Source organism: Podarcis tiliguerta (genome assembly GCF_965153285.1).
Source record: "Podarcis tiliguerta genome assembly, chromosome: 1".
In the NCBI taxonomy this organism is placed as follows: Eukaryota; Metazoa; Chordata; class Lepidosauria; order Squamata; family Lacertidae; genus Podarcis; species Podarcis tiliguerta.
In genome coordinates this window covers 86,254,841-86,272,297 of record NC_139534.1, presented here as the reverse complement: position 1 = coordinate 86,272,297, position 17,457 = coordinate 86,254,841, and the positions used below count along the sequence as shown (strand labels likewise).

Genomic DNA, 17,457 nt, shown 5'->3' with positions numbered 1-17,457 from the left:
CAGGGAAAGCGGCGCGAGAACCGAAAGCGGCGGGAAGAGGCGCTGCGGAGTCGCTCGCTGCTGAGGGCCTTGACAGCGCCGGGGCCCCCGGCCGGGCCCTGCAGAAGGGGGTCGAAAAGCGGGCCGAAGCCGCGTTAAGCGACAAACTCCCCCCCCCCCCCACGCCACTGTGTGGGACAAGGGCTGTTTAAAGAGGCGTTATAATGAGCAGGAGCAGGGCAACCAAAGAAACATTTCAATCAAAAGGAGATGCCACATGTTCTCCTCCCCCCAAAAGCAAAAACCCGCTACCCAAAGATGCACACATTTAACAACGGTCGTTTACTAACAGTGAACATTATGTATTAGCTTTAATTTTTTGCATAAACATTAGCATTTTGCAAACAGTCAAAAAATACAGAATTAAACGTAAAGGATATTGCAACAGCAAAGTTATATATAAAAAAACAGATTTTACAAATTGTTACAAGTGCTTTATAGAGTGAGTGAAGGCCAGTGGAAAGAGACCAACCTCAAGTGCAAAACAGACACAAGGCCGACACCATAGGTATGGCACTTGCTACAGTCAACAATCACATTGGTTCATGGGCCCAGGCTCTTAGGATGGTTCCAAGGCAAGCGATTTAAATCCCAACAAAGGAAGCACATACTACTGCAGTGCCAGGGAATCACAGATTTAATTCCCGGCATCAATTTGTTTCTTCTAGCAAACAGAAGGATGCGTGTTTTTCTTCAAGTAAGTTAATCCTCTATGCAAACTTAGGTATGCTTAAGCACATTGATTGGGTGTGCCTAACTCTGCATAGGACCAGGCTGAAAACATTCAACTACCATATTAATAATGGGTATCAACCTTAAAGGAAAGTCCTTAGATAAAAACTTGACATGTTCAAAGACAAGAAGGAAGGATTATAAACATACACCTCAAAATAGATTCAGGCCCCTTTCTTTTCTCAGAGTAAACTTGGATCACACATGCAAACTCATTTTTCTTCCTGAAGATATGGCAGCAGAGGAAAAGATTGTTTTGTAAGACAAATTTGGAGTGAAGAACCAGGTTGGAGGGGAGAAAGTTCTTAACTCTTTGAATACCTGCCAATTTTTGCTGCAACAGTTCTCCAGTTGCTTTTCTTTCCACATGGGGTCCAGAGACATAATTTACCCTTATAAACATTATGTCTGGAACTTTATAGAGGAAGTGGCTGGTAGGGAGGGGAGTTGCAGCTGAAAATCAGAGGGAAGGATAAGGGTTAAGCACCACTCTACCAATTCTGTTCCAAATTGCCTGTTTCAAAGTGTCTCTTCTCATACAAAAAATAGACATCAGTACCCACATTACACAGATACCCAAGTAATGTTTGATACTATTACAACATACATACACACCCACTGTAAGATCATACAGATAGCTCAAAATACAAGGACAGGGAACATTCTTGATCCCTGGAGTCCAGGCATAGAGACAGCTTCCCATGCAGATCTTTCCTGTCCACATGACTGAAGGAGTAGTACAAGACATGACAGAACATACAGCTGGCATCCCGAGCTAACCACACAAATCTCTTGGATTTGTGTCCTTGGAATGTTCCTCTGATCCACCTGGCACAATATGCATTCCCCGCAAACCAAAAAATAATGAACTAGGCATGTTCACATAGACACAACCTTCTATGAAATTATTTGTCATGTTTTCATGTTTATGAAACCCAAAAGGAATACAGGTGCAACAAATGGTATCTACACAGAAACAGTATAGCAAGGGACAGCACTGATCTCCACTATGCCAAGACCATGCCTGACTGTGGGCAAGAAGGTTGATAGTTATAAAGCAAGCATGCTGCTCAGTGCAGATTCTACAGGTAAGATGTGTCCCATGTTGAAGCTTTATAAGGGCCACTTCACAGATTGCTCATTGAGACTGCAGTCCTATGTGTAATCAACTGAATGCAAGCCACAATGAATTCAGCAGGACTTACTTTTTAGTATCCATATACAGGATGGGGCTGCACAAATGCATGTTGTGTGTACATGTGATGTACACCTTCACATTAGAAGCAGCTGCATAGCAGGGATTGGTTATTGGGCATGGCTCCCTGTGCATTTTTTATATACACATGAATGGCCCTAAAATACCAGTGGTGGTATTTGAGGGGCGGGGATAGGAATTGGGAAAGGAAATATCACTGAGTTTTCTTATGATACAGCTACCCTTCCAACCTTCAGAGCCCCTTTGAAAAAGTCAACAAAATTGCATTATGGTTACAGGTTTTTTTTTGGGGGGGGGGAGGAATCCGTCAAGAACCAAAAACTACTCGAGATTGCCAGAAACATCTATGAATGAGAAAATGTATTTAGAATATTCAGTCCAGACAACTCCCAGTAAACTAAACAAACTGGATACATAATGGGGGCGTTCCTCTGAAACCCTGAGGGATGTGGGTGGGTGTATGACAGGTCCTTGAAATTAAACACAGGATAAGTGCCTGAAGAAGGAGAGCCACTGGAGAAATTATTAGGGTGGGTTCGTCATCTCTACTACATTGAGGTGTTTCAGTTGTTCCATTTCTGGAAGGCATTAAAATCAAAGACTCAAGCATTAACTGGTCCATCTCAATTGCCTTCTGCATTGTTTCAGAACAAAGAAACCACAAGACTATAGCCCTCTGCACTGAGCTCCAGTGTTTTGGAGAGGGGAGGACAGCTTCTTGTTAGCAACAGTCAAGGATGGGGTTGCTTCAGCTAGCTGGTGCACGGGGACAGTGCGGTCATTCATTGACATCCCAGATCTCTGAAAGAAGGGGTGGCAGCTTCTTGTCCTGTAGCCGAAGAGCAAACACCTGTTCAGAATGGACGCTACTTAGAGTCCGAAGACTGACCAGTTTCATTAACATCCGTGGGAACATTAGATGATCCTGCAAGGTCATATGCAAAAGGACAATGGTATCAGTCAGAGCCAAAATTCTGCTTCAGTCTCAGCTTCTCATCAGCAAAGCAGGACTACTAATGACTTGCTCCCATGGTAATAATATTTCATGGCATTTTAGATATCGGCGTAATTAATAATGTTAAATCTAAGCCTATGCCAATCAGTTCAATTGTAAAATGACTCGGCAACCTCATAGATTGCAATGCACTGCGCCAAAGAACCCCAAGCTCCTTGCTCAGAACAAATTATGCAAATCATGGAGATTAGCTTGAACTGCTTTGCACTCTTTGCATAATGAATTTAAATCTTAATATTTGGGTTTGGTTTTTTTGGGGGGAGGGGGAAATGGTACCATCAAGAACTGGGGAGTTAAATGAGAAAGCAAAAATCAAAGGACTACAGGGCAGAAAGCTGAGAATATAAAACTAGGAGCAATTATATTGTGTACTAGGAGGCTTGGACAAGAAACAGTATTATGTTCTGTGCGCTAAAACTCCTGTTCAAGACTTGTCTGAGCTTCCAGACCTTCAAGCAGCACATTTCAATCAATTTTCTCTCCCCATCCCCCAGCAACTACAGTTCAGAATCAGAACTGTATTATCTCCCAAAACAAGAATGTCTAACTTGTGGGCTTTCCAGATGATGTTGGATGCCCATGAGCCCATGTCAGCATGGTCAATAGCCAGGAATGATGGGAATTGTAGTCCAGCAACATCTGGAAGGCCACTCCACCCCTGGCCTAAAAGACAGTTAGACAGCTCAACATAGGGAAGGTTCCCCAAGATCTTGAGGAGCTGTTGACAGTGTTAGCAAACGTAACTGACTATAGGTAGTTCCATATAAACAGGAGGCAGATAGAGGTTGTACAAGGCTTCATAATGTATATAGGATTGCCCATCTCTAAGGGAGTCTAAGCTGTCACAGAATACACACTAGCTGCATCTCCTACTCTACAGTTCCTTTAGGCCACCTTCATTTTCTGCACATGTAAAGATTAACTTGTTATAGAAAGCAGAAGCATATGGTGGCTGAAAAGGCAGAGGGCCTTCTTGGCAGTGGAGCCTGCCCTGTGGAGCGCCCTCCCATCAGATGTCAAGGAAATAAATAACTATCTGACTTTTAGAAGACATCTGAAGGCAGCCCTGTTTAGGGAAGTTTTTAATGTTTGATGTTTTATTGTGTTTTTAGTGTTCTGTTGAGAGTCGCCCAGAGTGGCTGGGGAAACCCAATCAGATGGGCAGGATATAAATATTATTGATGATGACGATTACTGTGACAATGGAGCTGAAAGCATCTCCACTAAATATTTGTTTTCTCCTCAAGCTCTTAAAGAAAGGAGCACTCTTTGAGTAAGCCCCTATTAGATCTGTAATGTTTGCCCCTTCTCTGTTTTTTAAAAATAAATATTAGATAGCAGGAAAGAAACCAAAGTTCAGTAGCAGCACTACATACAGAAAGTCACAGGTGCAGTGCTTGGCATCTCCAGATAAAAGGATTTCAGCTAACAGGGCTGGGAAAGATGTTTGCTTGTGAGCTTGCAGAGTAGCTGCCAGTCCGAGTAGGCATTATTATTATTATTATTATTATTATTATTATTATCATTATTACTGAATTAGACAAACCAATAAGATAGGATAAGATAGATTCCTATGCAAACAGAATCATTTGGACATGCAGTCCAAAAGACCAATCAATACAACTTAAAAAAACCAGAGTACTTTAATCTCAATATTATTCTACACACATATTTTTGGCAATACAAAATGACTCAGAGCTCAGCCAGACACTTACATTTGGTCTGTGGATGCAAATGTAAGAATGAAGGGCTTCTACGTAGGTATGCTGCAACCTTTCCACCAGGGGCTGGTCTTGAACGTTTGGCCGGTCTGCCAATAAGCAAGACAAAAGGTTCATAGGTAGCTGAATGCAGACTAGTCAGACTGAGGCTAAAATCCAAATACTCAAATCCACGAAGCCCCTTCCCAAAGTCTGGCTCCACAACTGTCCACGCGCCCTACAGCTTAGAATCATAGAATCATAGAGTTGGAAGAGACCACAAGGGTCATCGAGTCCAACCCCCTGCCAAGCAGGAAACACCATCAGAGCACTCCTGACATATGGTTGTCAAGCCTCTGCTTAAAGACCTCCAAAGAAGGAGACTCCACCACACTCCTTGGCAGCAAATTCCACTGTCGAACAGCTCTTACTGTCAGGAAGTTCTTCCTAATGTTTAGGTGGAATCTTCTTTCTTGTAGTTTGGATCCATTGCTCCGTGTCCGCTTCTCTGGAGCAGCAGAAAACAACCTTTCTCCCTCCTCTATGTGACATCCTTTTATATATTTGAACATGGCCATCATATCACCCCTTAACCTCCTCTTCTCCAGGCTAAACATGCCCAGCTCCCTTAGCCGTTCCTCATAAGGCATCGTTTCCAGGCCTTTGACCATTTTGGTTGCCCTCCTCTGGACACGTTCCAGTTTGTCAATGTCCTTCTTGAACTGTGGTGCCCAGAACTGGACACAGTACTCCAGGTGAGGTCTGACCAGAGCAGAATACAGTGGCACTATAACTTCCCTTGATCTAGACGCTATACTCCTATTGATGCAGCCCAGAATTGCATTGGCTTTTTTAGCTGCCGCGTCACACTGTTGACTCATGTCAAGTTTGTGGTCAACCAAGACTCCTAGATCCTTTTCACATGTACTGCTCTCAAGCCAGGTGTCACCCATCTTGTATTTGTGCCTCTCATTTTTTTTGCCCAAGTGCAATACTTTACATTTCTCCCTGTTAAAATTCATCTTGTTTGTTTTGGCCCAGTTCTCTAATCTGTCAAGGTCGTTTTGAAGTGTGATCCTGTCCTCTGGGGTGTTAGCCACCCCTCCCAGTTTGGTGTCATCTGCAAATTGATGACATGTACAGGTTCCTGCTTAGACATGTACAGGTTCCTGTCACGTGAACCATTCTCTCACACCTGTTGGGTTTTATTCATGTTCATTAAGAACAAGTATTTAACTCCCACCAGTGTCAATGGAAGAAGCAAATGTTGTGAGCTAGGCTGCCTCTACCTTATAAGGTTAGTGTTGTTGTAGCAGCAAGTTTCATTTCATCGTAACAAAACTAAAATATCAATGGAAAATAAAACCCATGAGCTGAAAAGATTGAGATAATATATATGAAGGACTTTGAACATTCTGAAGTTCAATGAAACATAGAGAGGCGGGCTCTGACCCTCCAGATGGTTTTGGATCATAAATCTCATCAGTTTTGACTATTGGCCATGGGGCTATGGGGTTGAAGGGAAATGTAGTTTGGCACCATCTGCAGGGCCAAAGGTTGCCTAACCCTGCTTTAAATTATGTTTAACAATGAGGAAAACTGCTGAGCTTTGGCTAGATTTTTTTTAAATTACTTGTAGCAATACTTTTCTTTGTATCAAAGCATCCAGAAAACAAAACAGGAGAAGCAATTTCACTGTGACATCCTCACCCAACTCATATATTTCCATACACTTTCACACAACTGGGGCTTAGGTGTTTGGGTCTTGGGGGTGGGCACAGAATCAATGGGCCAAATTCTGTAACTCCAAAAAGTGAACCAAAGCTAAGCCACTTCACGCATCCATGTCAAGACGACTTAATTCCCTGCCCCAGCATAGGTCCCCCTAAATGCTGTTGGACTACAACTCCCATCAGCCCCAGCCAGTGATCAGCAGCTATGGGAGTTATAATTCAAAAACATCTGGAGGCTAGGAATACTCCCAAGCCATAAAATGATTACTATGTCTTCCACGTTCCCTATTTTTCATCAGAGGCTTTATGAGCATCTTTAACTTCTCAACCCTCTTTTAGGAACAGATGTATAGTCCCCATGAGAACAATTATATTAAGTGGGTTGTTTTTCTATCATATTGTCACAGTGGACTCTTTCTTGAGTTACTCCTGCTCTCGGAGACTCAGGAGGTTGACAAGTTATATATGTCAAGACTTCCACCTGGTTCTCGGTATGTTTCAAAGACCGATGATCCAGAACATTAATTCACAGCACAAATTATCCTTCATTAGAATCTTATTCTATGCTATATCTATGTGTGTTTCTTCGTAAGAAAATGGTATTAAGCTCCCACATACAAACTCTTATTTTTTTGATTCAGCAACATGAGCTCCCAAGTTTATTACCTGCAGAAAAAATGCTGATAGCAATTAAAAGTGCATATTCAGCATCATTGAGTTGCAGTTCATTCATTCCCTTTGAAAATCCAAAGATGGGGTTGATGAACTCAAACTGAAGGCCTGGGAGGAAAAGACAGCAAGCAGGAAGTTAAAAGTCGACATTGCTTTAATGTAATGCAAAATATTTTTTTAAAAAATTGAAGGCATTTGAATCTTAATGGTGCTCTATTCTTTCCCATGTTTTTGTTCAGTAGTTGCTACCTTATATTCATGGCACTGTGACACTAGCTCCAATTAGAATAACTGTAAAAGCTAGCCAGTCCTGCTTAATTTTAATGAGTTTTAGTAGAGTCATGGAATCGTAGAGTTGGAAGGGACCTAAGAGCCATGTAGTCTAACCCCAAAGTGGTTCTCCATCCCATTTGAAACCATACCAGACCCTGCTTCGCTTTGCAAATGTGCTAACGGTTTTATTGCTGTACCACTTGGAGTCCTAACTTTTGTATTTTAATCTTTGTATGTTTTAAAGTACAGTTGTAATTTTTTATTGAATTTCTTGTTTTATCTTCTTGTAAATTGCTTTGAGGTTTTTAACAATCAAGTAGTACATAAATGTTATTAATTAAATAATTAAATAAATAGAATAGCGAAACGGAGCCCTTTAAGCCTAAAAATATATATATTTTCAAGTACAAGAGAAATCAAACCCCACTGGAATCACTTGGGAATTCCAAAAGCAGGATAGAATGAACCATAGTAGAAATTTCCATATTAAAAGGTGCAGCTGAGAATAAAAATGCCAAGTTCAATCACTTAGAGCCTAACTTCTGTTGGAGCAGTGTCTGGACTTTGCTTTTTTTCAGCATTAAAAAAAAAGCTGCCCACATTGAAGAAGAAAAAAAGATCTCCTTGATACTCTAAACTGTGTTTAGCTCACCAGCTTTGGCAAAGTCATCCCGATTATAACTCAAGTCCTTCAAAAAAGTGATGCATTCTGTTTCTGGATTGTAGCGCCGAGATGTCTCCAACAGCATCACCTTAAATGTAGAAAACAGAAGTCATTCAACGCCTGGCAATAAACTAGCAGGACACATCCCTGCACCAATAGCCCTCAGTAAGATAGTACACAGTGGCATGGATCCTATTAAGTGCTCACAGAAGGGAATTTTCAGACCTGCTTCTTTTCTTACTATGTCAAGATTTGTGGCCTGCAAGGGAAAAGGCAGGCAAAAGTCAGGTCCAGGTAAGTAGGTTAAATTACAACAAGGCAGGTCAGGTTACAGTAAATTGGGTCCGGTTAAGTAGGTCAGGCCAAAGTCAGTCAGCTCAAGACAAATCAATTTACTACTAATTTGGTCATGGTAGGTTCCAGTAAACAGTAACCAGGACCATGGACAGCTCCAAATGAGCTGATGTAGAAGAGTATTGTCTCAGCAAAGAACCAGGTGTCACATGAAGACTTTAAAATGCTCCTGAGCATTTTTAAAATCTTTACTATCTAAATTACAATTTGGTGGGCAATTCCTACATTTGATTAATCAAATTTACTCACTGTTTAATGCCATTGTTACAGGAAATGGGTATGACACCAAACCCATCCACCTCAATAGGAACACCTGCCAAAGTGGTCCCCTGTTCTTGCCTCTTCTTGCAGTGGCAACCGAGGTGCCTGCCATTCAATTGGGGGCAGATACCAGTAGCGTAGCTAGGCATGGGTGGGGTGGGGGCCGTAGGGCACAACAAGGGTTTGTTGGGCGGTACGGGAGTCTGTTGGGCGGCACGTTGGCTGGGCATATTCTGCCCTGTCCTGACAAGCTTTCACCAGCCAGGTGTCACCGTTGTTTATGACTGCAGTGACAGCTGCCATTCCTTCTGATGAGAGCAGTAGGGTGTAGGTCTTACCTCTATTGTAGAAGTCTTCAGAAGAGCAATCTGATCTTCCCTGGTGAGCTCCAGGAAACCTGGCAACTGCTTTGCAAAGTCCACAATCTCCTGTACAGAAATGATTGCCAGCTCCGTAAAATGAGCAAAACGCTGTTGTCGTGCTTCGCGGTGAAGAGGATCTGAAATCTGAGGCCACGGCTGAAGTTTTCATGGGAAAGCTATGGGGAGAAAAGGAAGAAAGAGTCTGATAAAGGTTGGAAGGGAAAAGCAGAAAGTCTCCTGAAATGAATGAGTAATATCCTACTTCTTCTACATCATCTCATATCTCTTATATAGACCCAATCCAAACAGCCCCACTATTCTTTCCTGTTCAGCAGTCTGTGGCTAGTTATTCTAGAACCCCAAAAGCCACATGATCCATGGTCAGCACCTTAAGTCCACAATTCCATTGGGCATCAGCATTCTGACCCCATCTGCTCCAAGGTAAAAACAAACTCCTCCCAGGGTCTACCAGCTTGGGCCGTAATGCCTGGGATATGCAGGACCCTTTGAGATACATGAGAATCATAGAATCGTAGAGTTGGAAGGGATCCAAGGGTCTAGTCCAACCCTCTGCAATTCAGGAATCAATGAGAAGTACAGTCGTACCTCGGAGGTCAAACAGAATCCATTCTGGAAGTCTGTTCGACTTCCAAAATGGTTGACTTCCAAAGCACGGCTTCTGATTGGCTGCAGGAAGCTCCTGTAGCCAATTGGAAGCCATGGAAGCCCTGTCGGACGTTCGGCTTCCAAAAGAACATTCGAAAACCGGAACACTCACTTCTGGTTTTTGATCATTTGGGAGCCACAACGTTCAATTCCCAAGGTGTTTGGGAGCCGAGGTAAGACTGTATCAGAAAATGACACCATCCCTGTTGAGTATGGGATATCATCCCCCCCACCCCACCCCGACATAAAATTTGATGAACGTGCCAACTTCAGTTAGTCAAAGGGGAGCTTTACTGAAGGTAGGCGAGGTCTGTTTTCTCCCTCCAGTTCAGAGCCCCACCTAAACTGTGCTTTTACCGTCACTTTGAGCCTGTCTGTGAAGGAGCGCCGATTACACTGCTGCTGAGCTGCCACAAGCTTTTCTATCATGTCAAGCTGCTCCGGTGTCATTTTAGGAGGCGTATTTGGGGGGGATAATGAGCTCTGGCGCACAACTACCATCCGAGACTGATCGTCTTCCTGCTTCTTCAACTTCTTCAGCTGGATTTGTTCTTCAGAGAGAACACCTAAAAGTGCAGCACAGAAAGGGAGCAGTGAGGGGACAGCTGGTTACACGAAGTACACAATCACTAAATTAGTGAAAGCTTTGCTGCAGGATGGAAGCAGTGTCTCAACATTTATTATTTCCTAGGTGGCAACTCCACATTTGGGGTTGGCATCCACTTCATCAGCTTGCCCTGTACTGACAAACTCACCTTTTATTCATATGGCTCCTATACAAGCAGCCTATTCACATTTCATGCACCAACAAAAAGATTACGCAGGGCAAAATCAGGTCTCTTGAGACTTTCTGCCCTCTGCTCCCCACCCCTTTCAATACAACTTTCTAGATCTCATGGCTGTGAAAGATTCTCCCCCCCCCCCCCAATTGTGTATGTACAGCTGCCTAAAGGCATTTAAAGGCTGCACTTAATGTGCCCTTCATATATCAATCCCTCTTCATATATCCTTGCAATTACCTGCTCATCCCCTCACCCTGCTTGAGATTGCCCATCTTTTAACTTGCCCAATGGACCTAACTTAGTCCTGTTTGTTTTAATTGGTCTCTGAATAAAACTTGGCTGAATACCACCCTCTGAACTCAGTGAAAATTGGAATATTACATTTTCAACTTAAGCAAATACAGTATTATTATACAATTTCACACTTTTTCTGAGCATACACCAGATTCTATTAACATATAGTCACTGAATTTTTTTATGCGTAAGATGGAATATTGCAATAAGGAGCCTCTTATTGCTCCTACATATTCTCTAGCCTCAAATCCCTGCTCTTGTCACCTACATTGCTCCCGCATGCCTGCCTCGTGGCATTTGCGCAACCGGCACTCCTGACACTTTCGCCGCATGTACATGTCCATCTCACACCTGCCACCGTTCTTGCAAACATACTGGGCACCCTTGATGACGCTGCGTCGGAAAAAGCCCTTGCAGCCTTCGCAGCTGAGGACATTGTAGTGGAAGCCTGAGGCCTTGTCACCACACACTCTGCACACCTCGTTGCCAAGCATTTTGGGGGCTGGCCCCTTCTTCCGTTTCAGAGGGGGCGTTTCTGTAAACACAGATAAGGATGAAAGGGGTGGGGAGAGAGAGGCTGTAAGATTTCATCCAGAAAACAAAGGAAGACTATGCCTCGTAAAGTAAACTATAGCAGTGCTTCCATGCAAAAGGCTGAGCACAGATAAACCTCAAACTCCACATCTCAGTCCAATAAAAGCACGTATGGGCCTAGGCCAAAAGCGGGTGCAGATTCTTCCTCCTCTAGTTTAGCAAAGTCTTTCTCACACAGTTCTAGAGCCATGTGGTTACACTAATATTTCTCAGAGTCAATTCAAACAATAAAACATAACAATTAAAAAAGATGTGTAATACCTCTGCAAATGTCCGCTTCGTCTAGCGGCCATTCTGGTGAACAGCAAACCCGGAAGTACCAGAACAGGTTACTTCCGGGTTTGCCGCTCATGCATGCTTTGCCCTGTGTCCTTTTCGGCTAGTGGCCAGGGCTCCAGAACAGATACTGGTCGCAAAACAAGGTACGACTGTATAAGCATGAAAACAAACCCTGTGACAAGAAGCATCCTGAACTTCCTCTTTCAGGAATAAAGGACTTGCCAGAACCTGACAGTTAACACCATACAGTCTTAAGGCTCTGAGGGTCCCTGAGCTAAGTGTGGAGTGTGAGGAAGGGCAAAATAGGTTGGAATTTCACAGTAACTACACTTTACACTAAAAGGTTTGCTCTCCTAATGTGGTTCAGAGTTTTTTCTGTGGGCCAGTCACCAGAGGGCAGCATTGTTCCTTCCTCCTTAGCTGAAGTCAGCTATAGCTTTTCTGAATGGCTGAGAAATACACTGGGTGGGATTCACCTAAGGAATCCTGTCAGCAGAAGCCTTGAGCAAGGACTTCTGCTTGCACAAAATATCCCCCCCCCCCCACCTTCCTGCCCTGTCTGCCCCGAAATTGGCTGGGAATGGGGTTGGGAGAACCCCCAGAAGAGTGTGTGAGGGAAGGAGACAAGGGCTTGTTCCATCTGGGAAGCTGAAATGTTTGTGCAGATGAAACGCTCGTAATAGTGTAGCGTTGAATTCCACCCTATGCTGCACACATTTTTGTTGTTGTTGTTCCTCTGGGCAAACAGTTAATGCAGGCTTTTGAAACAACAAAAAAGAAGGAAATGGGGAACAAGCATCTCTCCAGCTTCTCTCTCTGCCTCCCACAGTTCCCCCATCACTTTCTCAAACCTAGACACAAAGAGTGTATTTACTCAAGAGTAGGCCCTATTCACAGCTAAACTTTTCTCTCCATCATTTTCTTCCTGCAGGGAGTTTTGCACTTAAAAACAAAAATTGCAAGGAAGCATTTAAAGAAACGACACACACATACTTTCAGTCTAAGGTGGTACAGTGCAGATTAATTCCACTACTTCTGTCTGTCACCCTGTTTGGTGTAATATATAAATTTCAAGTCTAAACTCTGCTCAAAGCATTTGCACTGAGTGGCTGAAACAAGGTTCTGGGTCTCACCTATGTGCTCAGGAGGAATCTCTGAGCCATGGAAAAGTGCAAACCCTTTCTCCTCCATGCCAAAAGCACATGCCTTCTTCCCATGATTCTGTGCCACGAGCTGCGTAGGACCCATGATGGTTGCCTTTGTGGGGCTCCTCATGTCCTTCTTGTTTCTAAAGCATGATTAAGGCGAAGCTTGAGACATTTGAATCCAGTGTTACAATATCCTCACAAAATGGAGAAGGCCCTGGAAGCAGAAGAAAAGAAAAACACAATTACCAGAGATACCAGCCAGACATTTTTACACTGTTCCTGTGCAACAGTACCAGCCAAGACTGCTACCCACTCTAATAGCTGTTCCTTCACAATTGCCATCTCCCCGCTTTCAAATAGGAGGCATCTGATTTAAAAGGTGATTTGCCTCCTTTGACATCTGATTTCTCAAACTACTTTTTTGTTCTGTTCAGTTTGATTATTTTACATATTATTGAGTGGCATGATTTATATTCCACTTGACACTGGAAATATAGCGCTCAAGGCAGCTAACAATAAATTCTCTTTAAAAAACAACAACAATACTAGAACAATAATAAACTGGTCAGAACGAAAAGAGACACTAAAGCTGGTGGTTAAAACAGTGTAAATCAATGCTGCTAATAAAAATACCATCCAAGGAAGGCAAATTTAACCAGATGGTATAAAGTGAAAAAGCAAAGGGGTCAGGCAAGCTTGCAGTGTATGACAGTTTCATTTTCATGGAGGCTTCTGAAACAGCAAGTAAGGTGAATAACTGAAGAACAGAGTTTGTTAGACAAAGATTGTGAGATACCTTATGTCCCTGAAAAGTAATTAAAATAAGCCTTGATGGGCACAGAATGTTAAATAAAATCATTGCTTCGAGTCCAGTACTGTCCAGTGAAGCAAACTGGCTTTCTGGTCATTAACTGAGTCTCAAGAGGCACTGACCCCTGTGTGCTTGCTGCAGAGCTCCAATGTGAAAAGTTTTTTGTGGATCATTTAACCAAAATATCCCTATTTTAAAGAAAAGCCTCCCAGATTGTAAAAAAAAAATTATTATTATTATTATTATTACAGTCAAACCTTGAAACCCAAGCGGCTCCATTGCCGAATGTTTCAGTTCCCGAACTCCGAAAACCTGGAAGTGGGTGTTCCAGTTTTCGAACGTTCCTCAGAACTCGAACGTCCGACACGCCTTCCACTTGATTGAAAGCTCTTGCAACCAATTGGAAGCCGCGCCTCGGAACTTGAACATTTTGGAACTTGAATGGTCTTCCAGAACAGATTACATTTGAGTTCCGAGGTTTGACTGTATTATATTCAGTGCTATTTTTCTAGAAAAAGAGATGCCGGGACCCACCATGAATTTCCCCCTCGTTCTCTTAGAATTCCAGCTGAAAAAAAGCCCTCATTATATTTATTTGTATTCCTACACAAATTAAAACACAGGGGGGAAATCCAAAAAGCTAAAAACATATAAAAGATAATGGTTTAACAGTCATTAAACATTAAAACAATGTTAATAAAACAAATCTATTCAAATACAGATAATAAAACCAGGATGGCACTATTAAAGCCCTTCCCTTTAAAAACAGTCAGTTCCCAAAGTCCTGTTGGAATAAAATATAGATACTAGATATATTAAAATAGGGAAAGATTTTAATTTCTGCACCTAAAAATCTGAACCACATAATTTGGTCTTCTGCTGGCATCAGCACAGAAATTAAGCAACTTTGGGGCAAACTAATATGTTCCAGTAAAGACGGAGGAGGGCCAGACAACTGGAGCCAAAGAGAAGGGCAAAGACGCTTGCCTAGGGAGATTTCAAAACTGACATGTCATCAATCAACCAAGAAGGCCAAGTCAAACAGTCAAAGAGAAACTCACTGCTAAATTGTCATTTTAACCCACAAGGGCAGTTTTTGGCACCATGAGGGCTTCAAGTCCTTGACTGACTTGGGAAAGATGTAAAAAGTCTCTGAGGCTGTAGATAGTCCACTGCATTTTCACAGCCCCGAACACAGGTTGAAAGAGGGATTCTTGCCCAAATGATGTGGTTAGCCTGGCTTATGGCAGCAGACCTGACATTTCTGACCTCCATTTTAAAAGTGTCCAAATTCCATTTTGAGTGCTAATAAATCTCATTTGGTTTATTTCCCTGTCTGTAAGCCAGTCCAGGGGACGCAGGTGGCGCTGTGGGTAAAACCTCAGCGCCTAGGGCTTGCCGATCGCATGGTCGGCGGTTCGAATCCCCGCGGCGGGGTGAGCTCCTGTCTTCGGTCCCAGCTCCTGCCCACCTAGCAGTTCAAAAGCACCCCTAAGTGCAAGTAGATAAATCGGTACCGCTTTATAGCGGGAAGATAAACGGCGTTTCCGTGTGCTGCGCTGGTGCCAGTTCGCCAGAGCAGCTTCGTCACGCTGGCCATGTGACCCGGAAGTGTCTCCGGACAGCTCTGGCCCCCGGCCTCTTAAGTGAGATGGGCGCACAACCCGAGAGTCGGACACGACTGGCCCGTACGGGCAGGGGTACCTTTACTTTAAGCCAGTCCAGTCCAATTCACTTTCCTGCCTAGTTCATAGCTGCTCAATCAACCTCAAATGCCTGTCAATACTGTACTTTGGAGAGCAATGGCCAAATGACTTCCTCTGTGAGAGGTAAATTAAAATTCTTCCCTTTGGGGTCCCTTCTGCTATCTAAACACCTGAGAGGATCTGCACAATTCTTTATGTCTGAAGAGGTGACTAAGAAGCAGCTGCAGCCTTCTTAAAGGATACACTGGGTCTGCGATTGGACTAACCTAGAATGCCTTTTTGCTGCCGCAGAGAAAACTGTGTACAATTCCAAGGAACAGTGCTTTTTTAAAGGAGGTACTCAAGTGTATGCAGTACCGGCACCTCTTTTTTTCATTGTTAAAAAGTGTGACACTTACTGTAACAACTTCATGGTGAGTACTGGCACCTAGAAAAAAAGCACTGGGCACAGCATTGAAATATTTTGCAAAATGCTGCATTCTCATTTTACCTTTGTGGATCCACAAGCAGTTGCAGTTTGTTCGTGCGTATCTAGGGTTGCCAGCCCCAAATTTCCAAAATTCGGAGTGCTCTGCAGCTGTCGTATCTGAAACACGAGGTACTGTATTTGTTATTTCAATTGGAGGGCACTGTTGTAAAATAAGAAAAAAAAATCAAGTTTTATTTAGCACCCCACATCCCCTGTGTTCCATGCACTTGTAGTATGACACTTCTTCAGCGCAGAGATGTGTGGCATGATGCTGGCAGATCTAATGTGCAGCTTGACAGTGAGGCCGTGATGGGCAATAGACAGATGCAAAACCTGTACAATGTTCTTGCTGGTTCATAAACAGAGTACACAGAAAATCCAGCTCACAGAGATGAGAAGGCAATGCAAAAATAGTAATAAATTGCTATATTGCTGGAGCAGCTTTGTTTAGCCTGGTGGCCTTCAGATGTTTTGGACTATAACTCCCATCAGTCCTAGACAGCACAGCCATGGAGGCTGGGGCTGATGGGAATTGTAGTCCAAAATGTCTGGAGGGTACTAGGTTGTATAAGGTTGTTCTTGAGTTATAGAATCCATATTAGAGACCCCTTTTCATATTTTTATCTGTAAAACAATGACCAGAGTTAGACTAGTCTAACATACACTGAAAATGAAAATATATAATTAATTTTAAAATTTAAAGCATTCAGAACAGAGACCAATGCTAACTAAAATGTTTTACTGTTTACTTTGCCTGAAATCTGCAATTCTCAGAGTCAAATCAAATGAACAGTAAGGATTTGTTTTGCTTTTTTAGGCTGGCCACTAATGGGTTTTAAATCAGCACATCTGGATATAGAACAGCCCTTAAGTATGATTCTTTTATTCTAAATTATCAATAACTTTGTCAACAACAACAGCATACACCCTATTGTAGGGGTCAAAAAGCTTGCAGAAGATTCAAACTATTTTCATCTCATCAATAGCTATCTGCCTAACAAGGACAAATCAATCTCTCAAGTCTCTCACTTGGGCGCAGATCTCAGATGGCAGCAGTTGGCTCATCCTACAGGAGAATTGCCAGGTCCTACCAAGAGATGCAACCTGTCACACTGAGAACAATAGAATAAGAACACTAATGCTCCCCACCCTGCTGTTGAGAATTCCACCAGCTTTTTGCTAAAAAATATTATTGGAATCCAGTTAAAATATGTAAAACTCAATGTACATTTGCAGCAATCAGATTTAATTTAATTACATTTACTGCAGTTCAGTAATGTTGCATTAAGAGTACCTGTAAACTGGAAAGTTGGTGACCACTGCCTTGCCAAGTTGTTGACAGTGCCAGCCCCAGAGGCAAAATGTACAGAATGTTATAAAGCCTTCAAAGTGCAACTAGAATGAACAGCAAAGTCCCATGGGGAAGTAAATGTAGGTGAAAGGCTGAGGGAAGCATTTATCCTTTAGTCTGTGGTCACATTTGTGTCTCAGATCAGGCGCCAAGTACTTCCAAGTTATGTTGGCACCAGCCTCAACCCCGCCTAGAAACAGCGGAACAACTCAGAGAGCAAAAGTCCTAAGTACAGCAAATTTTGTTGCTTCAGGAACATGGTGCTACCAAACAACCCAAGATGTTTCATTCTGTGGCCACCATCCACACCCCTAGCCACAAAATGACTCTCCTTCC

At 42.8% G+C, this 17,457-nt stretch overlaps 1 protein-coding gene across 4 annotated transcripts in view; it reads right to left on the bottom strand.

Annotated features, from left to right (window-relative positions):
* Positions 1–320: 320 nt before the first annotated feature.
* Positions 321–17,457, bottom strand: part of NR1H3 (nuclear receptor subfamily 1 group H member 3) — a 32,344-nt gene continuing 15,207 nt past the window's right edge. For 3 of the 4 annotated variants that reach the window (XM_083457657.1, XM_083457655.1, XM_083457656.1), the window contains exons 2-10: positions 15,792–15,887; positions 12,770–12,998; positions 11,032–11,298; positions 10,045–10,253; positions 8,998–9,177; positions 8,033–8,132; positions 7,102–7,215; positions 4,718–4,812; positions 321–2,912 (exon numbers count right to left, since the gene is read on the bottom strand). In XM_083457657.1, coding sequence (XP_083313783.1) covers positions 2,766–2,912; positions 4,718–4,812; positions 7,102–7,215; positions 8,033–8,132; positions 8,998–9,177; positions 10,045–10,253; positions 11,032–11,298; positions 12,770–12,911 — 1,254 coding nt within the window. In that variant the 5' untranslated portion in view covers positions 12,912–12,998; positions 15,792–15,887 and the 3' untranslated portion in view covers positions 321–2,765. Of the gene's footprint in view, positions 2,913–4,717; positions 4,813–7,101; positions 7,216–8,032; positions 8,133–8,997; positions 9,178–10,044; positions 10,254–11,031; positions 11,299–12,769; positions 12,999–15,791; positions 15,888–17,064; positions 17,441–17,457 lie in introns of those variants that run through there. The other variant, XM_083457658.1, reaches the window with a different exon arrangement.